Below are 22,891 nucleotides of genomic sequence, written 5' to 3'. Positions count from 1 at the left end.
ACATGCACTCTGCTGAGTTGCAAACTGAATGTGACCTTTTAAGCCACCTTAGTCAAGATAATCATGTAATGCATTAAGGCTGGGGCTACACAGTGACTTTGGTCTTGCTCTATAAAATCGCAATCCATCATGGCATTTAATAGTTTACGTGATCGCAACACAACAAATCCGCTGAAGTTTTGTCACAAGTCCCATGCAACTTTGCCAGCATAGATTTCAATGTAAGTTGTGTAACTTCAATTTCCTTGGAAAAATGTCTTAGGTTTAGCATTTTTACAGCCAAATTGTACAAGTAAAATTGTCCCAGGAAGTAAGTCACATACAAGTCCACACATTTTCTGGTCGTGTGACTGTGAGACTATGTGTTACATGACAAATGTAGCCCAATTCGGAAGTATTTCCTCTTGAGAAGTTAGAGGTTTCTTTGTTGCAAACCCTATTTTACATTGTGACAAGCACTCTCAAAGTTTTGATTTTTTTGGGGTGAGGGACTCGTGATCTTTTTTACCCCAAAAACCCAGATCTCTCATTCTACCAGTGGCTTCAACTGTTGCAACAAACAATGATCTGTTACCAGGGATAATGTGAGATTATACTTTTTACATTATTAACTGAATCACCTGGAGCTTTCCTTGTGCTGGATATTTTACTTACAACTTTCTTCGTCAACTCGATCAGCACGGATTCTCATTTTACTGCTCCAGTTAATCCTCTAGATCAGTGTTTCCCATACCCATTCTCACGGCCCCCCACAGGTCATGTTTTCAGGATCTCCTTAGTATTGCACAGGTGATTGAAGTATCATCAAGGCATCAGGAATTCTCTCAACTGTGCAATTCTAAGGAGATCCTGAAAATATGACCTGTGGGGGGCCGTGAGGATGGGGTTTGGGAAACACTGCTCTAGAGTCACTTTTTCTCCAGAAGACACCTCCTATCCGTAACTTGCCAGGACCCGACAATCTTTTGTTGGAGTAAGGGACTCCTGGCTACCCAAAATTTATGATATCATGGGAAATAGAACTAGGTGTATCCTCTTCGCAGGATAACTGACATACATTTGTTTCTCAATCACAAAAATCACCTTTGATGGTTATCAGCACTTGTATACAATATTTTTCCTTCTGTTTCGAAGGAATTTCGAAGATGCGGGATGAAGGTGGATACCATGTTGCACGTATGGAGGGACGGTCCGAACTGAAACCTTTTTGGTGCATTGTATATTCTCTATTTACTCCAATAGCACATGTTGTTATCCCTGGACACTAGAAATCTGCTGTAGTACCTACAACGGTTGCATGGATTCAGGAGCTTAATGCTTTAATGAGGGTTGAAGAAATGGAAGCAAACGACACCATGAACCATGACAATCTCCGGGATACTTGGCAGTCATGGCTAATGTCTCAGGATTCTCAAGAATTTCAAGACCTTTGTAATAATCCCCTCTCGTCATTCTAGACATTCCCTCTCCTCGCTCTTCTTCCTCTTCTCTTCTTTTTTCCTTTTTCTCCCTTCTCTCTCTATATTTCTTTTGGATTGCCCGGAGTGAGGGGCAGTTGTTCGATACTTCTTCTCAGCAAACCACTGTTTCTTGCCTTACTTGACGTTGGATTTGGTGTTACCTAGTTTCTTGCTTCTTTTTTTATTTTATCTCACTCTGTAACCTATTACATTTGCTCCTCTTTGGGGTTTCTTGTGTCTGTTTTGTTTTAATGCTTATCGTTCTCCTTTTGACAATATCAATAAAAGCTGATTCAACATAATTTACATTTATTGTTAAAAGTCAATCCCGGGACACCCGATTCTCCAAGCTTTTGCTGAGTTTGGCTGTAGATTTTTCATAACCCCTGAGGAAGCCAAAGCTTTGGCAATACGGGTATGGAGCCTTCCTGACCTATTCAGAAGAGAGAATATTTTTGTATGACTCTCTCATCTATTTTTCATCTGGTTTTGATGCTTTTTAGATGCACATCCATGAGCTTTCAGTCTATGACCAGGCGTACAATGTCATTTATACTGAGAAGCTTCCTCTATCCATGTAACGAGATGTCGGATAGATTTCCTGCAAAGAAAAAAAATAAATAATTCAGAATAAATTGAAAAATTATACTTATATACTTATGGAAGTTTAAGAAATTAAGTTTCCAAATATTTCATGTATGTAATGACAAGTTTTCCATGAATAATACATGTGTTGGTATGTATCTTTTGTTCCTTTATAGTAACCGGTGACCACTGTATCCCTAAGTCTCACCTTTTACAATAAGAAAATGCTTGAGACACTGTCACATGTATTAAATGGATGGTTTTAAGCCCCCAGGGCACTTAGAAACCTGTGTTTTCCAGTGAACTGTGTCTTTTTGAAACTCGCAAGCCTGACGAGGTTGACGTGTCCCAGCCCGTTACACTGACATGGCACATTACTTTGTGTGACGTGACACACTGACAAAGAGGGACATGACGCCTCCGTCTGATATGTGAAGTCTGCGGATCCTGAAGAATATTTTCTGAATAATATCTGTAAACGCACAGCGATTCATGAAGTTCAAGCAGGTCCTTTTTTTGCTGTCCTTTTATTTTTTTTATTTTTGCATTTTATATATGAGCAATATTAGAAAATGACAGCAGAACCTGCATCTCACAACTGTTTTATGAACTGAAGAGTTCAGCATGCCAAAACCTCCTGCAAAGGCTACAGAGCAACTACTATCCAATCATGCAGGAGTGTTTCGTCTCCTTTTGGTGTTTGAAGTTGTATTAAAGGATGTATGTGAAATAGATCTTAAAAAAAAAATAATGCTAATTTTCCACATCAGTATTAAAAAAAAAAATCATATGAAATTTTGCAATTTTAACACTGGCCCTTAGTCTAACAGACTCACGCTTCCTGTTCTGTATAGATGACCTTTCACCTCTATATACAGCTGATAACACAGGATCCACCATTCATAATAGGTGATGTCACAGCTCACCTCCTCCTCCTGTACAATCACTGATAACACCTCTATATACAGCTGATGACACAGGATCCACCATTCACAATAGGTGATGTCACAGCTCACCTCCTCCTCATGTACAATGACTGATAACACCTCTATATACAATAGATAACACAGGATCCACCATTCACAATAGGTGATGTCACAGCTCACCTCCTCCTCATGTACAATCACTGATAACACCTCTATATACAGCTGATAACACAAAATCCACCTTTCACAATAGATGTCACAGCTCACCTCCTCCTCCTGTACAATCACTGATAACACCTCTATATACAGCTGATAACACAGGATCCACCATTTATAATAGACGATGTCACAGCTCACCTCCTCCTCTTGTACAATGACTGATAATACCTCTATATACAGTAGACAACACAGGATCCACCATTCACAATAGGTGATGTCACAGCTCACCTCCTCCTACTGTACAATCACTGATAACACCTCTATATACAGTAGATAACACCGGATCCACCATTCCTAATGAGTGATGTCACAGCTCACCTCCTCCTCCTGTACTATGGCAGATAACACCTCTATATACAGTAGATAACACAGGATCCACCATTCACAATACATGACGTCACAGCTCACCTCCTCCTCCTTCTGTACAATGACTGATAAAACCTCTATATACAGTATACATTTCATTTTTTCTCCTAATTGGAAGCCAACCCTTTTTATATTTACTAAATTTAACACAACACATTGTCCCAGACCTCTCGTCTTGACTTTTACCCTGGTGTGACAATTACTTTGTTTTTACAAAAGGCCATAAGTAAAGATTCAGCTACAAATGCCATCGGAGCTATTAAAAGTTACTCTTTCATTGACTCCTCACTTCATCCCATCAGTCCAGAAGTAATGATCTAGCAATCTAAGGAAACTCGGTGACTCAGCGTCTCCTTATTTATAGCAACATCTGAAACAAAAATCCACAATCACAGCAGAGGAGATCAGACGATGGAGACGATGAAGGCCCTGGCATCTTCTACATACAGTCCATTTCTCCCTCCACCATTTTTTATTTTATTATAGGCGATAATGTTTGAGCCTTTGAGGCTTAATAAAGGATTGCGCTCTTTACGACGGCCATTACTTTTTTACTTTTACATACACTGTTGAGAATCTACGCAAACTCTTATCTTGTGATGATCTTGGTGCCCGCACACCGAGGATCGTGCATGACTGCTTAAGACTTGTGACGTGTTCGTTACTAAGAATTTCTATTAGTGAATAGCGGTTCCAAAGATTGGAAAATTAGTGTCACTGGTGTATCAGGTTTGACAGACAGTCGTTCTGGATCCGGTCACTGCACTTTGGCTTTGCAGACACTTTCTTGATCCTTTCATCTCTGTAGTGTAGTGGTATGCTTCTCTCTCTAGAACCCAGCAGTGAACTCCACCTTCTGCTGCTAATTGACACACCCTTGCTTGATATTTAATAACCCTCAGTGTCTCCAGAGAGTCACCGGTGATAGAACTATTTTCTCCTGCTCAGGCCTAGAGTACTAGCCATCAGCTAGTTTCTTCTTGGAGTTTCTTGGTGGATCGTTGTCGTCTTCTCTCTGGAGTCTTCTCAAGATAAGCGTTTCCCTTGTTTGTCTTTATTTGCAGTGGGGGCTGACTAGTGCTCACCCCGTCCCCTCCCTACCTAGGGCCTAGCTCTAGGGTTAGTTAGGGATTAGGTTTCCTGCTTGGCAGAACCTATTTAGGGACGATAGAGGAGTCAGGGTGTTGTAAGATTTGCCTAGGGGTCTCCACTCTCCCTTTCCCTAGTTATTGGGCTTCCCCCCTTTTCCCATCGCTGTCCACTTGGTCCTTCCCTCACCCAGCGTGACAATTAGGCAAGAAAGAAAAATACTTGGACACTACTCTACCTTCATGCTCCTTTTATATAAAGTGGAATCTGGAAAGCGTACAAGTGATTAAACGCAAGGCCTTGTTTGTACGTCGCCATTGCCCTGCTTACCTTGCTGCAGTATAATCAACGCGCACAAAGTGGCAACGCGGTTGCAGTAAAACAATTGTTTTTGGACGTACATCTTTACTTTTTTTTTTTAGAACAATGTCTGCAATTAAGGCACTAAAAAGAACACTGTATTTTATCAGGCGTGCGGCGTCGGATCATTTTCCGCGGCGATGCAGAGGGAACGCAATCTTGGCCATCTGCTTGTACAATCATGATGAGGCTCTCGAATATGCGAATGTAGGATCTTGCTTTTGGAGATGTCATGTATCTTCTTGCAGTTGTTAGCCCGGAGACAACACGCAATACGCTGATTTACCTGTGTAATCCCAGAGTGTCACAGGTGCCAAGACTGGCTGTTAGGATCCGCTTGCTCCCTGTCACAAATGGTTGAAGTGAAACGAAGACAGCATGAGCACTTGGCACAGAAAGCCACAGAGGTCGGGTTCCAAGGACAGTCACTGTGGCAGTGATGGGGCCAGTGACAAGTTGTCAAGCGAGCAAAAATGAAGGAACAAAACAAAATAAAATCACATAAAAAACCATTCTGCCATTACCGATTACACAGCCAAGACGGAGCGAGAAGAAAAAATAGCAAAGGAGCAGGTTTCAACATTCATCTTCTGATTATATTTTCTTTTTATATAGAAGTATCAAGATAGATCAAATTGATTTATTAGATGGATATATATTATTTTTGTATTTCCGGCGTCTACATTTCTTGTGTATGTTGTGTAACACAGTATCTGGAAATGTAAGGTCCAGGAGGATGGGTGACAAACACAATTATCTGTCCATTTATCTCAGACCTATTTCAATTCTAGATCTCTCTTATGTGTCCATCATATGATGTGAGATGGATATTAAATAGATATGAGACGGATAAATGATATCCAGATAATAGAAGTGAGAGAGATAGAGATTGGTAGATATGAGAAAATAAAAGTGATAGATGGATAGAGAACTATTGGAGAGAGGTGGATAGATATTAGAGAGAGACATGAAAGAGAGATTAGGTAGATTGATAGAGAGATATAATTAGGAAGGAAATATAGATATGAAAGAGAGATTTAAAAAGAAAAGAAAAAAGCAACACAAGTCCAATTTAGTAATTGATGCAAGCCCACAAGTTGTAGCCCAAAAATGTATGCAGTATGGAATCCAAAAATTGTAGACCGCACTTTAAACAATTCAGATGCCAAAAAGATGTCACTTATTCTCCCATAAGCGGCGTGGCAAAGTTTTGGCTCGTGAACAACTGAGCTTTTCTCAAGGCTTGACAAAGCCAAAAACATAACGTGCCACGACTCACATGGGCCAATAATTCACATCATTTTTAGTTCTTTCTTTCCTTCTTTTTTTTCTTTTTTTCTTTCCTTCTTTGCTTCCTTCTTTCCTTCTTTCTTTCCTTCTTTCTGTCTTTCTTCCTCCCTTTCCGTCTTACTTTCCTTCCTTCTTTCTTTCCTTCTTTTTTTCCTTCTTTCCTCCTTTCTTTCTTTCCTTCTTTCTTCCTCCCTTTCCTTCTTTCTTTCCTTATTTTCTCCTTTCTGTCTTTCTTTCTTTCCTTCCATCTTTCTTTCTTTCCTTCTTTCTCTCTTTCCTTTTTCTTTCCTTCTTTCTTTTCTTCTTTCTTCCTCCCTTTCCTTCTTTTCTCCTTTCTTTCATTCTTTCCTTCCTCCTTTCTTTCCTTCCTCCTTTCTTTCCTTCCTCCTTTCTTTCCTTCTTTCTTTCTTTCCTTTCTTCTTCCTCCCTTTCCTTATTTTCTCCTTTCTTTCCTTCTTTCTTTGCTTCCTTCTTTCTTTCCTTCTTTCTTCCTCCATTTCCTTCTTTCTTTTCTTCTTTTCTCCTTTCTTTCCTTCTTTTCTCCTTTCTTTCCTTCTTTTCTCCTTTCTTTCTTTCCTTGTTTGCTTCTTTCTTTCCTTCTCTTTCCTTCTTTCTTTCTTCCTCCCTTTCCTTCTTTTCTCCTTTCTTTCCTTCTTTGCTTCCTTCCTTCTTTCTTTCCTTCTTACTTTCCTTCTTTTCTCCTTCCTTTCCTTCTTTGCTTCTTTCTTTCCTTGTTTGCTTCTTTCTTTCCTTCTCTTTCCTTCTTTCTTTCTTTTCTCCTTTCTTTCCTTCTTTGCTTCCTTCCTTCTTTCTTTCCTTCTTTTCTCCTTTCTTTCTTTCCTTCTTTGCTTCCGTCCTTCTTTCTTTCCTTCTTCCTTTCCTTCTTCCTTTCCTTCTTCCTTTCCTTCTTCCTTTCCTTCTTCCTCTCCTTCTTCCTCTCCTTCTTCCTCTCCTTCTTCCTCTCCTTCTTCCTCTCCTTCTTCCTCTCCTTCAGTGCTGACGGATTCCTAGATCTATAGATTGATATTAGATGCAGAAAGAAAGGATTTCCAAATAACAATTGCCAGCAAAACAAGGGGAGGCAGCGCACCAACGTTTCGGCTTATAAACATGTCTTTTTTTTTGCACACGAGTGCTGCCTTCTCTTGTTATGTTAGATGGATATGAGAAAGAGATTTAAAAAAAAAAAATTGATTTTCTATAAATGACATTAAAAACTGAAATCTAAAACAATAATCTGAAATATTTACTAGACTTGTGCATCAAGAATACAAATTTCAATCCCGTTATCGTCTGAAAAATCAGTAAATGAACCCTGAAATACTGTGTAGATAAAGATACTGATTTGTTTTCTCAAATAAAAGTATTGCCACTTATACTATAAGCTCTCTATACTTATTCTTTTATAATCACCGCCGATCCCTGTTACTTTCTCCTATATAAGATACAGTATTATATGTAGCATTGTCTTTTTCTGTTGCTTTGTGCAAATAACAATACATGTGTAACTAATAACTACCCGAACAATAAAAATCCTGGATTTTTTGGCATCTGCCTTTTTTATTCAGCGTGCGCCTTTACACATATCTTAGAGCTCATGATATAGATTTTTTTCTTTATCCGAAATACCAGCACTTTGTTCCTTTTCAGTAGTAAAAGAAGCTAAGGGTTTTTTTTTGTTTTGTTTCCATAAGTAAATATATAATCATGAGCAGTACATACATTAAACGTATATATGATTACTCCCCAGCTGTTCAGCTACTAAAAGCGAGAGTGGGATGCGGAGAAGGAACTGGTGCGAGGCTGCAGCATAATTATACAGTAAAATAAACTCTCGGGGTAGAAAATAGAATAGTTCATCCCCTCGTGTTAAATAAACAGCCCACACTCTCTGTGACAACCTACAGTTCTCCATCTTTACTGACCTCATGGGTTTCTGCTTTGAAGTGCAATAAAAAAAAAAAAAATTATGAAAATATTGTGATTTTAATAGGAAAAAAATAACATTTATTACGCTATTATACTCTGTAATATCAGAAACGTGTACTTATATTATGGTTTTGCCTTATATATTCTGGGCATCCATATTACAATTTGGATAGATTCTTGAGACGAACGGTCACTTACAGAGATCTAAGGTCTCTTCTGCCTTATATATGATTGTATCGTACAGCAGAGGGCACCAGATACTTGTTTAGGACAAGGAGATTTGGTCCAGACAGGAAGTGGATGGACAGATTTGTTCCTGCGCAGTCTTATTGGAGAGGTACATGCCCCTGAAGAGCTTAGGCGAAACCTATTTACTGAACCGACACACCTAGAAAAGCAAAGTGCCACCCTCAAGGTCCAGCGAAGAGGATTTTAAAGAATTCACTGCAAACAGTTAAGCCAATAACGACTGGATACTGAAGCAAGATTGTACACCGTAAAAGGGCACCTGGTGTTCAAAGTGAAGAAGAAACCAACTCCAAGGACATTATTGTGAACTTTGGTTGGACCGTTGACACTGTCACCCTTGTGATCAGTTCTGAACATAACCCAAAGGTTACTCAAGATAACCCCAATAGCCACTATTTAAGTTTAATATAACAATGCCCCTTTTTTATTAGCAAAAGAAATCAAATTTAAAACCTATTTTATTGGTATTAATGGGGGGGGGGGGGAATATTTGTCAAGACAGTGAACTGTCACAATATATGTAAAACAAAGGATAACTCCACTTAGAATATGTTTTCCAGTCTATCGTCCATATACCCATGGCAAGAGATTCATCAGATCACGGGATCCCACTGTCCCATTTTTTTAATGTATCTGCAGATCACATGACAGGGGATGAATCAGAACAAAATACCAAAATGAGGTCCACCAGGACACAAGATGAATATTTACGTCAAGAGATCCGGAGGGACGCAGAGTTAAGGTCCACACAAAAGGGATCTATTAGAAGGTGAAATCCATTACTTAATACAGGGGTTCCATTAGAAGAAGGAAAAAGGGAGTCCAGCTTCACGAGCATGCAGTCATCTTTATTAGGTGACTAAATACACTGCGGACGACATAGTTAAAATCTTTATGCTAATAACGAATCATGGGCCTAACATAGGGGACAGAATCAAGGTCCTGAGTAGAGTTGGTGCGGATCGACTTGCAGAACCTGCTCCATCAGCCACGTCAGTGATCTGTGGCCACTGGAAATGACGCCTGAGGAACATCTTCTACCTGACTGGCGCAACATCATCACTTTGATTAGCCACCCTGACGCGATGTCATCGTCCTTGCATGACGTACATGTGACGTCATGCCAGGCCAGCTAATCACAAGAAGCACCGTGGATGCGGGCAGGTAAAAGGTGGTCCTCAGGGTTCTCGCCACAGATTACTGACATGGCTGATGCATCGAGTCCTGCGAAACGATTCTCACCAACTATAGTCTTAAGACAAAGGGTTAGAGATGAGCGAACCAGAACTCAACCTTCTTGGGGATTGTACCGCACAGTTAGTGTCCGGTGCTAAATGCTGAACGTGGACTTCTCTAGGAAGTCCGTTGCAATGTTCATAGTTCCGGGGGAAGGAGAGAGAAAGAGAGACTATTTTCCAAGATCAAAAGTTCAGGTCCCCATTATTTTCAATGAGGTTCTGGTTCAAGGTCGGGTTCAGTTCTGGTATCCAAACTGAACTTTGGAATAAAGTTTGGGTCGGGTTTCAGAAACCGAACTTTCACGGGTCCGCTCTTCACTACCATTCGAACACAGGATCTAGGATATCACATCTGTGATCTAATAGAAGGTTCTCCAATAATGAATCCATCCGAACAAAGGATCAGGGCCACCAAAGTGAAGCTGTAGAATAGTTTACAAGCTCAATTTATAACACTTAACCAACTTTATCCCCAAAGTGAATTAAATCGCCTTTACAATCTGGTCCCTCTGTAATATCATTTTTTTTTTTTCTCTGACTATGGCGCGTAAATTATTGTGACGCGTACAGCCAGCATCATGACACCCATATGTGCCACGATACAAGCCTTAGGCCAAACACAATTAAAAACCTGCTACCTCCACCATGAGCCTTGCGTACCGCGGATAGATAATTAAGAGGACTAACGCACTACTAAGTGAACCTGGGCCCTTTTTAATTAGAGATTTGATGCCGCTTTCACTCATTTTTCTGCATCTGAGAAAAACCTAATTTGCCGTCAACTTTGAATGTCAGTTAATCAGTTTTGCGAGCGAGGCTGATAAATACGGCATCGCTCACAATAGATTATCCAAGGTATTGTTTCACATTATAAATGAAATGCTTTTTTAAATACAGCTAATATGCCGTTTTGAATTGCTCAGATGCTATCCTTCCATATAATTCATTCATTTAATCTGGAGGTGAACTTCACCAAAGGTGTATACAATTTTTCTCTCCCCATCTGAGCGCTAATGAATGATGAGCGGGATTTATAAGACAATACATACCATTATATGCACTGCGGCATATTCTAAATGTGTTGTGCTAATCGAATGGATGAAGAATGCTTTCTCTTAACTCTGTCATCTCTCAGTTTGACATGCATCTTCCAGTGATTTGCAAGTTGCTACTTAACAGTACTTTGCAGTCAGGATATCTGTTAGCTGCTATTATTATGCTGACGCATGATCAGTTACCGAACCTATTAATGAACTAATCTTCAATATTCTGGCAAGGGATCAGCCTTCCCGTATTCATGATTTGCTACATCGTAATCTATAAACTAAGAGAAAGGGTAAATTTGCCAAACTTGGTTTGATCAAAATTTTGGTAGGGTCCAAAATCTGTGACCTCTGAAGTAGCCGAGGGGCACCAAATGCACCCCAAATGTGCTGTACCCTTCATAGAGATGAATGGAAGAGTTGGAAGATTCTGAATAAGTGATTTGGATATTTCCAACACAACTTATCACTTTGTCAGGCTTTGTTCACCTTCTTCAGAGACTCTCGTCAGGCAAAGATTGTATGCCACTATATAGGTACTGTATATTCCCATTGACTCCAGTTGTAAAAATGAATGTATGCTTCATTCATGTTTTTTTTTACGCAGCCCTCTTTCTAGGAAAGCAGAGCATGCGGCTTCTTTATATAACATTGAAAAAAAGGTATGGCAATGCATACCACCACCACCACCACAGATGTAGAAAGGACACTCTTTTGGTCTCTTTTTAGCTGATATAGAGTCCCTCTACCTAAAACTGAATATGTCAAAAACTGAACTCCTTGTGTTTCCTCCCTCCACTAACCTTCCCAAATCCAGTATTGCCATTTCTGTGTGTGGTTCTACCATAACTCCCCAGCAGCATGCGTTATGTCTTGGGGTTATATTTGACTCCGATCTTTACTTAACACTCTACATCTGATCGCTCGCGCCTCAAAAATATCTCTAGAATTATTTTCTTACCTTTGGTTCTGTAAAAACTCTTTCTGTTTCTCTTCTGGACTACTTCAACTTTCTACTAATCTGTCTCCCCCTTACTAAAGTGCCGTCTCCAATCCATCCTGAATGCAGCAACCAAGATCATATTCCTCTCCAACCGCTACACCGATGCCTCCACCCTGTGTCAGCCACTGCACTGGTTACCCATCCTCTACAGAGTCCTATATAAACTTATCACTCTCGCCCACAAAGCTCTGCACAGTTCTGCACCGCCCAATATCTCCTCTCTCATCTCTGTCATCCTACCCGTGCCCTCCATTCCACTAATGACCTGAGACTAACAGAGACTAGTGACGCGCCCCCTGGGCCGTGTGTGCACGTGTGTGGGATACCCGGAGCCGGGTCTCTGGGGGTTGTAGTCTCCGTGGCGGCGACCCGGTCCCATGGCTCAGGGTGGTCAAACCAGTGGCAGTCTTTATAGGGGTTTTGTGGTTTAATGTCCGACTACGCCACCCGTGGATTGCGGTCAGGGTGTACCGCCGCTGCGAGGCAGTCCGCTGAGGCTGGTGTGGTGTGCGCAGCTAAAGATGGGATAACTCCCCACGGGAAGAGTATGGCCTCAGGGCAGGGAATGTGGATGATGGGAGTGATGGTGCACGGGCGTCCCAGTACTAGTAGTGCTGTATGCGGTGAGAAAGCAGGAACGACTCAGAGTCTTTGCAGTGCAGTTCAGGGTCTTTACTGATGATATTAAGGCAGACCCTCCCGGGAGTACTGGCTAGCATAAGGGGCCTGGTCAGTCTGCGAGCAAGCAGGAGTTCCCCTGGCCAGGTGGAGTTGTAGGCCTCACCGTCTATCTGCACTCTTCCTGGCTACCTTGCTGTAAGCGAGTGGAAGTAGCCCACGTCCCTGAGTATACCGTGTGGTGCTCACCCGTATGGCTGGTGACTTGGGGCCTTCTGATAGCCTCCGCTCCTCGATGGCGGTGCTGGTCCCTTCCTTGTGACTGAGCCTCCGGGCTTCTATGACCAGAGGACCTGGAATCCCCTGCCGGCTGGTTTCTGCTGCTGGACTTAGAGGTTCCCACAGCCTCGGACTCCGTTGTCCGGTCGTAGTCTCTTCAGCCAGGACGAGCAATATCTGCTTCCAGTCCCTGGCACTCAGCTCCTGCTCCTACAGAGCTCCTAGCTGTCTTGTGCCCTGTGTCTGGAACTTCACTCCAGGCTCTGTCTGACTAACCCCGCCCCAGATCCAGTTTATATAGGGCAGGTTCCTCCCCTATCTGGCCTGGGACAGGAGGTGTTGCATGTTTAAGGGCTCCTGACCAGGAAACCTCCCACTTGCTCTCAGATGTAATATTTCTATTACTGTGGTAACCAGACCCCTGGGGTGCCACATTCCCCCCTAGTAAATTTTAGTACTCCGGGACTAAACACATTTTTAAGAAAACACAAATACAGGGTATAAACAATAATACAACAACATATGTACAAGAAGCTTTAGTCTTTAGAGGTCACGGCGTGTCCGTAACCGGGTGTCCATGTCACCCAACAAGGTGAAGTCTTGGAACAGGGTAGGGGACCTGTCCAAAGCAAACCCCAAACATTGGCCCTGGGCGTGGCTGCAAGGCTCAGGCTAGCTACTTTGGGTCACAAGGAGGCCACGCCAGACAGGTTTTTCTCTTCTGCGGCCATCTTCGCAAGAGGCACCAAGGTGCAACTATCTACAATGTAGTTCCGGTTACTCAGCGTCCATAACCTGTCAGTCCAAATAAACCTGCAGGGTAACTAGAGAAACATAATCAATGAACAGGCAACAAAAACATAAACCTTTTTCAACATTTGCAGTTTACAGGTAAATTTAGACTTGGCATTAGACTCTCCAGCGAGCGGGCATCTGTCCTCTAGTGCTCCTGGTGCACCTACGTAACCCACTATCTGGTTCTGCACTACAGGGTGTAGAAGGTGTTGCGGGTAGGCCTGGCAGCTTTCTGCGTACTCTTTGGCTTACTAGGGGCACGGCAGGCTCACTACTAGCAGAGGGTTGATTCTGCTGGCCTGCTGGTATGGATTCTTCTGCCTCCTGGGCCGGCTGCTCTTCTGACACTACCTGTTCTTCTGTAGGCCCTAGAGGGGCAGGCTGGAGAAAGGTGAGGACGGGTACCACGACTGCGTTGTTGATTTGAGTCCAGGACCGGGGAAAGTCTCCGAGTATGGTACTGATCATTTCTTCCCTTTCCTCTGCGGGTTGAGGGTTCTCTTGATCTTCTTCAGGGCTTTGCAGCTGCTCGGGACACTTTTTCAGGTGGTCTCTGGAGACAATGGCTGTGGTCTCTCCTCCATCCTTACGGATTACACAGACTTTTGGGTTATCATGACTTGAAGGCAGTACTGTGTACAGGTCCTTCTCCCACTGGTCGTCCAACTTGTGGAGCCGCCTCTTTCTCTTCAAGACCTGCTCTCCAGGTACCAGGGGAACAGCGGGAGCATGCTGGTTATAAGTCTTCTCTTGCCTTTCTCTTGCTTCAGATAGACTCCGCTCGACGCTCTCCTGTACTTTCCGATACTGCTGCTGCCGTTCTGTATGCCAGTCTGCCTCTGGCGAGGTGTCCTCAGGTGTCAGGACTCCCATATCCAGGTCAATAGGCAGCTTACCAGGTCTTGCTCTCATTAGGTAAGCCGGGGTACAGTTGTTGGAACCTACGGGGATGTGATTATACAAGTCCACCAGATCAGGCAGTTTTTCAGGCCACAGACTGCGTTCTTCCAGGGGCAACGTTTTTAGCAAGTCTATCACCACCTGGTTCATTTTCTCACATAATCCGTTGGTCTGAGGGTGATAGGGCGTTGTTCTTATCTTCCTGCAGCCATACAGATTGCAGAACTCTTGGAAGACCTCCGCTTCGAAGACTGGTCCTTGGTCCGTCAGCACTTGCTCCGGATACCCGTGTGGACGGCAGAAGTGCTGCTGGAAGGCTCTAGCTGCTGTATGAGCCGTTAAGTCCTTGACAGGGACCACCACCCAGAACCGGGAGTAGTGGTCTACGATGGTGAGGGCATAGACGTACCCAGATTTGCTTGGAGCCAGTTTCACATGGTCCAGGGCTACCAGTTCCAGTGGCTGTCTGGTGATGATGGGCTGCAGGGGAGTCTTCTGGCTGGCGCGGTCCTTCCTTCTTAGGTTGCACGGGCCACAGTCTCAACACCACCTCTCGATGGCTCCTCTCATGCCTACCCAGTAGAACCGTCCACGCAACAGGAACTCCAGCTTCTTCCATCCGAAGTGTCCTGCTCCGTCATGGTATGCCTCCAGAACCATAGCCGCGTCTCGTCTTGGGACCACTACCTGCCAAGTCAGCTCATGTGTTCTAGAGTTGACCATTCTCCGGCACAGCTTCTCCTTGTAAAGAAACAGTCTACTTTTCTCCTTCCACAGTTGCTTGCTCTCCTCCGGAGCGTCTGGGTCAAGACGGGCATCAGCCTGTGCCAGCATTTCCTTCACCAGACGGACTGCGGGATCACTGTCCTGTGTCTCCGCCCAGCTGTAGTGGGGTAAGGGATTGAACGTGGCAGAGCGCCTGTCCCTTACACGATGGGAATACAGGGTAATCCCATGACAGTGGAACGCAGGGAGTTCGACTTCTTCCAGTTCTTCTGGATCTTCCCCTACGTCCGGTAAGTTTGGCATTCTGGACAGGGCATCCGCGTTGGCATTTGAGCGTCCCGCCCGGTATTTGATGGTGAATTCATAGTTGGACAGGCGGGCCATCCATCTCTGCTCCAGGGCACCAAGTCTTGCAGTGTCCAGGTGTGTAAACGGGTTGTTATCCGTGTACACGGTGAACTTGGAAGAGGCAAGGTAATGCTTGAAACGTTCGGTCACTGCCCACACCACTGCCAGGAACTCTAGCTTGAATGAGCTATAATTCTCAGGGTTTCTCTCCGTGGGCCTTAGTTTTCGGCTGGCGTAAGCGATTACCCGTTCTTTCCCCTGCTGGATCTGGGACAGTACGGCTCCTAGCCCGATGTTGCTCGCGTCCGTGTGGAGGATAAAGGGCTGGCTGTAGTCAGGGTACGTCAGGATTTCATCCCCCGTGAGGGCCATCTTCAGCTGGCGGAAGGACTCCTCTTCCAGCTTTTCCCACCTGAAGGGCGGCTTCTGGTTTTTGGCCTTCCTGGATTGACCTATCAGGAGGTCCTGCATAGGAGCTGCCAATTTGGTGAAACCGGGAATGAATCTTCGGTAGTAGCCTGCCAACCTGAGAAACTGCCGCACTTCCTTTATGCTGGAGGGTCTTGGCCAGTCTTTAATCACGGTGATCTTATCGGGGTCGGGAGCCACTCCGTCAGCACTCACCACGTGTCCCAGGTACTGCACCTTTGGTTTCAGCAGGTGACAAATGGATGGTTTCACCTTTAGGCCGTAGCTTGCCAGGGCGTCAAACACTTCTGCCAGGTGTTTCAAATGGTCCTCGTAGGTTTTGGAATAAACGATGACATCGTCCAGGTATAACAGGACCGTCTCGAAATTCCGGTGTCCCAGACAGCATTCCATCAACCGCTGGAAGGTTCCTGGTGCGTTGCAGAGCTCGAACGGCATACAGTTGAATTCGCTGAGACCCATCGGGGTGGTGAATGCAGTCTTCTCCTTGTCCGCCTCTGCTTCAGGAACCTGCCAGTACCCGCTAGTAAGATCCAAAGTGGAGAAGAAGTTAGCAGATTTTAATGCAGCTAAAGATTCTTCTATTCTAGGTAACGGGTACGCATCTTTGTGTGTGATACGGTTGACCTTTCTGTAGTCTACACACATTCTCATGGTGTTGTCCTTCTTTTTCACTAGAACTAGTGGAGCTGCCCAGGGGCTACAGCTGTCCCTGATTACACCAGCCTCCTTCATGTCCCGCAACATCCCCTTTGCATGCTGATAGTGTGCAGGGGGTACAGGTCGGTATCTTTCCTTTATCGGTGGATGGTCTCCTGTGGGGATGTGATGCTCTACCCCCTTTACTCGCCCGAAGTCTAGCGGGTGTTTACTAAAGACTCTTTCGTACTCCTGAACCACCCGGTAGACTCCCTGTTTTTGGTGTGAGGGAGTGGAGTCAGTACCCAAATGCAGTTGCTGACACCAGTCCTCCATTTGTTTCTTAGAGCCGTTACCTTCCTCTGGTTGAGATGGAGGCAAGGGTTCTACGGCCTTTACAGAATTTTGGTTTATGGTGAACAATTTGGCTAGCGTGGCATACCGGGGCAGGTGTACTTCTCTCTCCCCGATATTTACGATGCGGACAGGTACCCTCCCATGGCGTATATCGACCACTCCCCGTGCTGTCAAAATGGTGGGCCTACTGTCTGAGTAGACGGGCTCTACCATTGCTTGGTAGTCTCTACCTCTTAGACCAATAGCTGCCCGGCATCAGATCATCATCTCACTTTTCGGGGGCATGGCAATAGGGAACGGGTCACACATTCTCACGCTACCAATCTCACCACCAGATAATTCCACCTGTTGCCGTTTCATCAGTGCCCGGATCTCTTTTTGGAGGACACGCTGCTGGCTGGAACTGGTGTTCTTGGCAACCTGCTGTAAAATGAGAATCATCTCTGCAAGACAATTTTCAATCACGTTAGTTCCCAAGGCTATTCTAGGGTGACTCTCATGACGGTCAATGTCCACAATAATCAGTCCTTGTGCCGCTAGTTCGACTTTACCGATCTTAATGGTCACCTCTTTGAACCCCACCTGCGGCACGGGCTGACCATTGCTGGCGATGATACTCAGGTAGTCATCTGGGTAGCGGGTTATGTCCGAGTCATTCCAGTACCGCTTAAAGAGCACGTACGGGATGGTAGTCACCTGTGACCCAGTGTCTAGTAGGGCACTCATAGGAATGCCATCCAGTACCACAGGCAAGACCGGACGTCCCCCTACGTATTTATCACGCCAGTTTGATGGGCTTGATGATCTTATGCCTGGGGGTTGGCCCTCTGCCCCAGGTTGTGCCCGTTTAAATAACAGTACCTTGCCATATGTCCGGGTTGATTGCAGCGGCGGCAGATGGGTTGTCCATCCTCGTTGTATCTGTCGCTGGGTCTTCCTCTGGACGATGGGATCCTCCTCTGTCGGTGCCACGGTACGTCCTCCGGACTGGTGGCCAGCTTGATCCTTCCTGGAGGAGAGACCTGTAAAGACTGCACAGTTCGGGTTAGCGCGGCTACGCTTTTAGTTAGCTCTTGGACCTGATGGTGCAGGTCTGTAGCCGGGTTGTTGTCCAAAGCCTGCGCACCAGCTCCTACAGGCTCTGCAGACAAGGGCGCCGCCGCTTGATGATAGGTAACAGCAGGGCGCCGGTGGGTTACAGCGCTACCTGGTGCCGGTTCTCTGAGTACCCGGATGGCCCTGTCCTTGAACTTTGCAAAGTCTAAACCAGGGTTCTGCAAGGCCATTGCACGCAACTGGGTTCGGTGGGCGTTGGACAGCAGACCCTCAATGAATTGCTCAGTTAACAGTTCATCTGCATTCCGCACACTGTCAGGGTCTGCCTGTTTAATGGCTCCCAGGGCCTCTTGCAAACTCAAAGCATAGTCTCTTATACTGTCTTGGGCCCGCTGCTTGCACCCAAAAAATCTCATTTTGATCTCGGCTGAGGTGCGGGTATCAAAAGTGTCCTTCAGACGGGCTAAGATCTCCTTTACGGTCTCCTTGTCCCGGACTGACCAGGACTTTACTTCACGCTGGGCTGCGCCGGTTAGCTGGCCTATCAATATGCTCACTTTCTGGCCCTCCGTCAGGGGGTATACCTTAAATAGGCTGTACAGTCTCTCTTTAAAGTCGCTTAGGGTTTGCGACTCCCCTGAGTATTGGGGCAGCCAGGCCGCTCCGGGGATGTAAGGCATTGTAAATGGCATTACTGCGGCAGTGGCCGCGCTGGTGGTAGAGGGTCCCTCCGTGTCCGTCATCTTCCTCCCCCCTAGTTAAGTGTGGCCTACTTTCCGACGATTCTCTTCTGTAGGCTGCGGCTCCGCTGGTGCTGCTCCGGACGAGGACCTTGCGTCGCGTCCTGGTGACATCAGCGTCGCTCTCTCTCCCTTCCAGGACCTTGCGCAGCGTCGGTGCGTGGGGCCGAGTTTCGGGTCTCGCGCGCTTTCGGCGTCCACACCCCTCTTCTTCCCGCGCAGCGTCCCAAAGATGGCGTCCGATGGCGGGAAAACGACTGCGGATGGCGGGAAACTTCTGAAGATGGCGGGAAACTTCTGAAGATGGAGGGAACCTTCACCACGGCAGGTATGACAGTCTTTTGAAGGCACGCAGTACCCGGTGGTTGCGGGCACAAAATCCTGCCGACTACGCCAAAGTTGACGCGCCCCCTGGGCCGTGTGTGCACGTGTGTGGGATACCCGGAGCCGGGTCTCTGGGGGTTGTAGTCTCCATGGCGGCGACCCGGTCCTGTGGCTCAGGGTGGTCAAACCAGTGGCAGTCTTTATAGGGTTTTTGTGGTTTAATGTCCGACTACGCCACCCGTGGATTGCGGTCAGGGTGTACCGCCGCTGCGAGGCAGTCCGCTGAGGCTGGTGTGGTGTGCGCAGCTAAAGATGGAATAACTCCCCACGGGAAGAGTATGGCCTCAGGGCAGGAAATGTGGATGATGGGAGTGATGGTGCACGGGCGTCCCAGTACTAGTAGTGCTGTATGCGGTGAGAAAGCAGGAACGACTCAGAGTCTTTGCAGTGCAGTTCAGGGTCTTTACTGATGATATTAAGGCAGACCCTCCCGGGAGTACTGGCTAGCATAAGGGGCCTGGTCAGTCTGCGAGCAAGCAGGAGTTCCCCTGGCCAGGTGGAGTTGTAGGCCTCCCCGTCTATCTGCACTCTTCCTGACTACCTTGCTGTAAGCGAGTGGAAGTAGCCCACGTCCCTGAGTATACCGTGTGGTGCTCACCCGTATGGCTGGTGACTTGGGGCCTTCTGATAGCCTCCGCTCCTCAGGCTCTGTCTGACTAACCCCGCCCCAGATCCAGTTTATATAGGGCAGGTTCCTCCCCTATCTGGCCTGGGACAGGAGGTGTTGCATGTTTAAGGGCTCCTGACCAGGAAACCTCCCACTTGCTCTCAGACGTAATATTTCTATTACTGTGGTAACCAGACCCGTGGGGTGCCACACTAGCATCCTCAATAATCCGAACCTCCCACTCCCATCTCCAAGACTTCTCACCAGGTGCACCACTTCTCTGGAATGCACTACCCCGAACAATTTGATTCATTTCCAATACCCACAGCTTTAATAGTGCCCTAAAACACACTTAAAGTCTATCCCATATGTTTTTTTATTGAAACTGATCCTGGCAGATTGGAATTATAGTTTTTTTTCTGTCCTACTTAAATCAATGGGAAGAAATAATCTATACAAAATAATGTAGCCTCCTGCTTATGGCACAGAGCCTGTACAGTGGCATGCAAAGTGCCAATGTTTCTGTACTACAGACATTAAGGGACAATCTATCTCTGTGGGGTGCAGTATTCTCACCTAGAAGCAATGTGAAGCAAAGCTCCATAATGTTCGTGCAGATGATCGTATTTTCGGTCCTACTGCAATTCGACAAAACATTGGATCGCACTCGGACCAATGTTAGTGTATGGGGCTGTGCGCATGTCTGATATTTTTTCTCGGTCAGAGTCTGTCACAAAAAAAAATCACAGCATGCTTGTTACGGATCCGGATGGTGGAACCTCTGTGCTGCGGTTGAAGGAGGGACCCAGAGGGGCGTAACTAGGTATCAACTCGGAGCGACCTAGGTCGTACGGCGGCTAACGACTCCTTGACCAGGGAGGATCCGAGCAGAGGGACCAGGTGCTAATCTGTGGACGACCTTGTAAGGGAGCAGATGACTCCCACGGTACAGATGGCAGGGACTGACCGATATTGCAGATGGGCACAGCAGGCAGGCTGACGAGTGATCCGGGTGGATGGACTGGCAGACACGGTAGGTGACAGGCAGGAGCCTCTAGGTAAGCTGTCAGGTGGTCACGGCAAGTGACGGGCAGGAGCCTCCAGGTAGGCTGACAGGTGGTCACTGCAAGTGACGGGCAGGAGCTTCCAGATAGGCTGACAGGTGGTCACGGCAAGTGACGGGCAGGAGCCTCCAGGTAGGCTGACAGGTGGTCACGGCAAGTGACGGGCAGGAGCCTCCAGGTAGGCTGACAGGTGGTCACGGCAAGTGACGGGCAGGAGCCTCCAGGTAGGCTGATAGGTGGTCACGGCAAGTGATGGGCAGGAGCCTCCAGGTAGGCTGACAGGTGGTCATGGTAAGTGACAGGCAAGAGCCTCTATGTAGGCTGTCTGGTGGTCACGGCAAGTGACGGGCAGGTAGCGGGCAGGTGTTTCCAGGTAAGCAGGCAGGCAGAGCCCATAGACAGACTGGCGGACTGAACGGAAGACAGACTGTCGGGCTGAAGAGTAGTCAGGCTGGCGGGCAGGACTAGTAGTCAGGCAAGCAGCGGGACCTGAGGGCTGAAGCAGAGGTAAGTACACTGTGCATCAACTATTGCTTGGGCACCTCCATTTTGGAGGAGGTGCCTTAAATATGGGAGGACCTCCGGCAATTGGCCGGGGACTCCTTAGGGCAGCGCGCGCGGCCCCTTTAAGAGGGAGGGAGCGTGCCCGCGCCCTAAGCACCGTGCCCGGGAAGCTGCGCGCGTCGGCAGCAGCAGAAAGAGGAGCGCTGGAGAACGCCGGGCGGGGAGCGCGGCGGTGAGAAGGACGGCGTCTCTGCCTGTCAGGGGGCAGAGACGCCAATGCTACAATGCCCAGGTTTGATCGGATATTCGGATCGCACTCGGCCATGCAAGTCTATGAGTCCGTAGAAAACATTATATGTCATGGACTGACAGAACTTAGAAGATGGGGAATTTTTTTCTCCATCTTCTCATCCGAGAGAATTGGAGCACACAATGCTCAGAGTGTGATCAGAGTGTCGTTTGCATAATGGACCTGATTTTCTCAGATGAGAGAATATATACGCTCGTGTGACCCCAACCTCAGAGTAAGAAAGGAGCAAATGTCTTCAGGTCTGCCAAAATCTCATAGGGTGTGGTAACTCTCACGAGAACTGACTGAAAGAAAGAACTGCTGAGGGATGTGACTGCGCCGGGTGGATGCAAGGAGTGTCTTTACTTATCAGGCACTTATGTATTTTGCTATTTCCTATCATGTAAGAAACGTCTAAATTTATATATGGAGCGCCCATATTCCTGAACTGTATAAATAAACGTGATCTTAATTCCTTAATTGGAGCATCCTGGAAATCACACGTCTATGCATTTTCTTGGTCCTCACCGGCTGCAAAATGAATCCCAGAAACTTTTGGAATAATAGTGATTTGAAAAATGGATGAAAAAAAATAGGCAAACTGCTGTATTTTGGTGGGTTCAGTAAATTATGAAGCTGGATTTAACTAATGATCCTATTACAATATGTCTATATTCTACAATCTAGATATCCATCTCACTATGGTGGTCACTTTTCTGTAGTTGACCACTATAGATGCGTCCACTCAAATCTATTATCTAAAGGTTACAAATGAATTCGAGAACCTTTTTCTATTCTTTGGAGACTTCTTGGCTTCCTCTTCGGTTTTGTTCTCAGCTAGTGTGAATTTAATATTTCAGGATTTGTATGTTTCCTTGAATGTACCATTTTTCTGAAGGTCATGGCTCTTAGCAGATAAGTCAGTTTATTTTATAAAAAAGCCCCCTCCCCCCAAAAAAAAGGGAACATGATGTGAGTGATTTTTAATGACGGCTTTGTGAAATGCAAAATGCTTGATTTTAGTAGAACATTTCACCTTCATTTTGAAAGATGGCAGCAAGTCGTTATGTCTTTTTTAGGTTGTAGAAGTACACCATAACGATTATTAGACTGGAAGCTTTTCACGGCCAAAAATATCTTTTGCTACTTAGTTCCCACTGGTCTATAGTCATGTTTTCCTTTGGAAATATTCATTAGCCTGGTATAATTTCTGTAGATTTGCACAGAGATTATACTATGGACTTTATATTGGAGGTATAAGGGGTTCCATTACCACCGTCTTTCATTTATGAAACCCCAGGACTTGGTTTTGATATGGCTCAAGCTTACTTAGGCTTAAAAGCTGTGTCCCGCTGTTTAAGGATAAAAAATAAGAATTGAAAAGCCTGGAAATAGACAG

The 22,891-nt window shown here is 45.8% G+C and overlaps 1 protein-coding gene across 1 annotated transcript in view; it reads right to left on the bottom strand.

The window, feature by feature from the left end:
- Positions 1–6,292: 6,292 nt before the first annotated feature.
- Positions 6,293–22,891, bottom strand: part of LOC141175696 (uncharacterized) — a 110,427-nt gene continuing 93,828 nt past the window's right edge. The window contains exons 2-3 of the mRNA XM_073659620.1: positions 7,195–7,302; positions 6,293–7,050 (exon numbers count right to left, since the gene is read on the bottom strand). Coding sequence (XP_073515721.1) covers positions 6,634–7,050; positions 7,195–7,302 — 525 coding nt within the window. The 3' untranslated portion in view covers positions 6,293–6,633. The remainder of the gene's footprint in view (positions 7,051–7,194; positions 7,303–22,891) is intronic.

Source organism: Phyllobates terribilis, unplaced genomic scaffold, assembly GCF_046119375.1.
Source record: "Phyllobates terribilis strain yellow unplaced genomic scaffold, ASM4611937v1 Scaffold_14__1_contigs__length_39327217, whole genome shotgun sequence".
Lineage (NCBI taxonomy): Eukaryota > Metazoa > Chordata > Amphibia > Anura > Dendrobatidae > Phyllobates > Phyllobates terribilis.
Note: the sequence above shows the minus strand (reverse complement) of the source record. Positions and strands in the feature narration are given on the sequence as shown.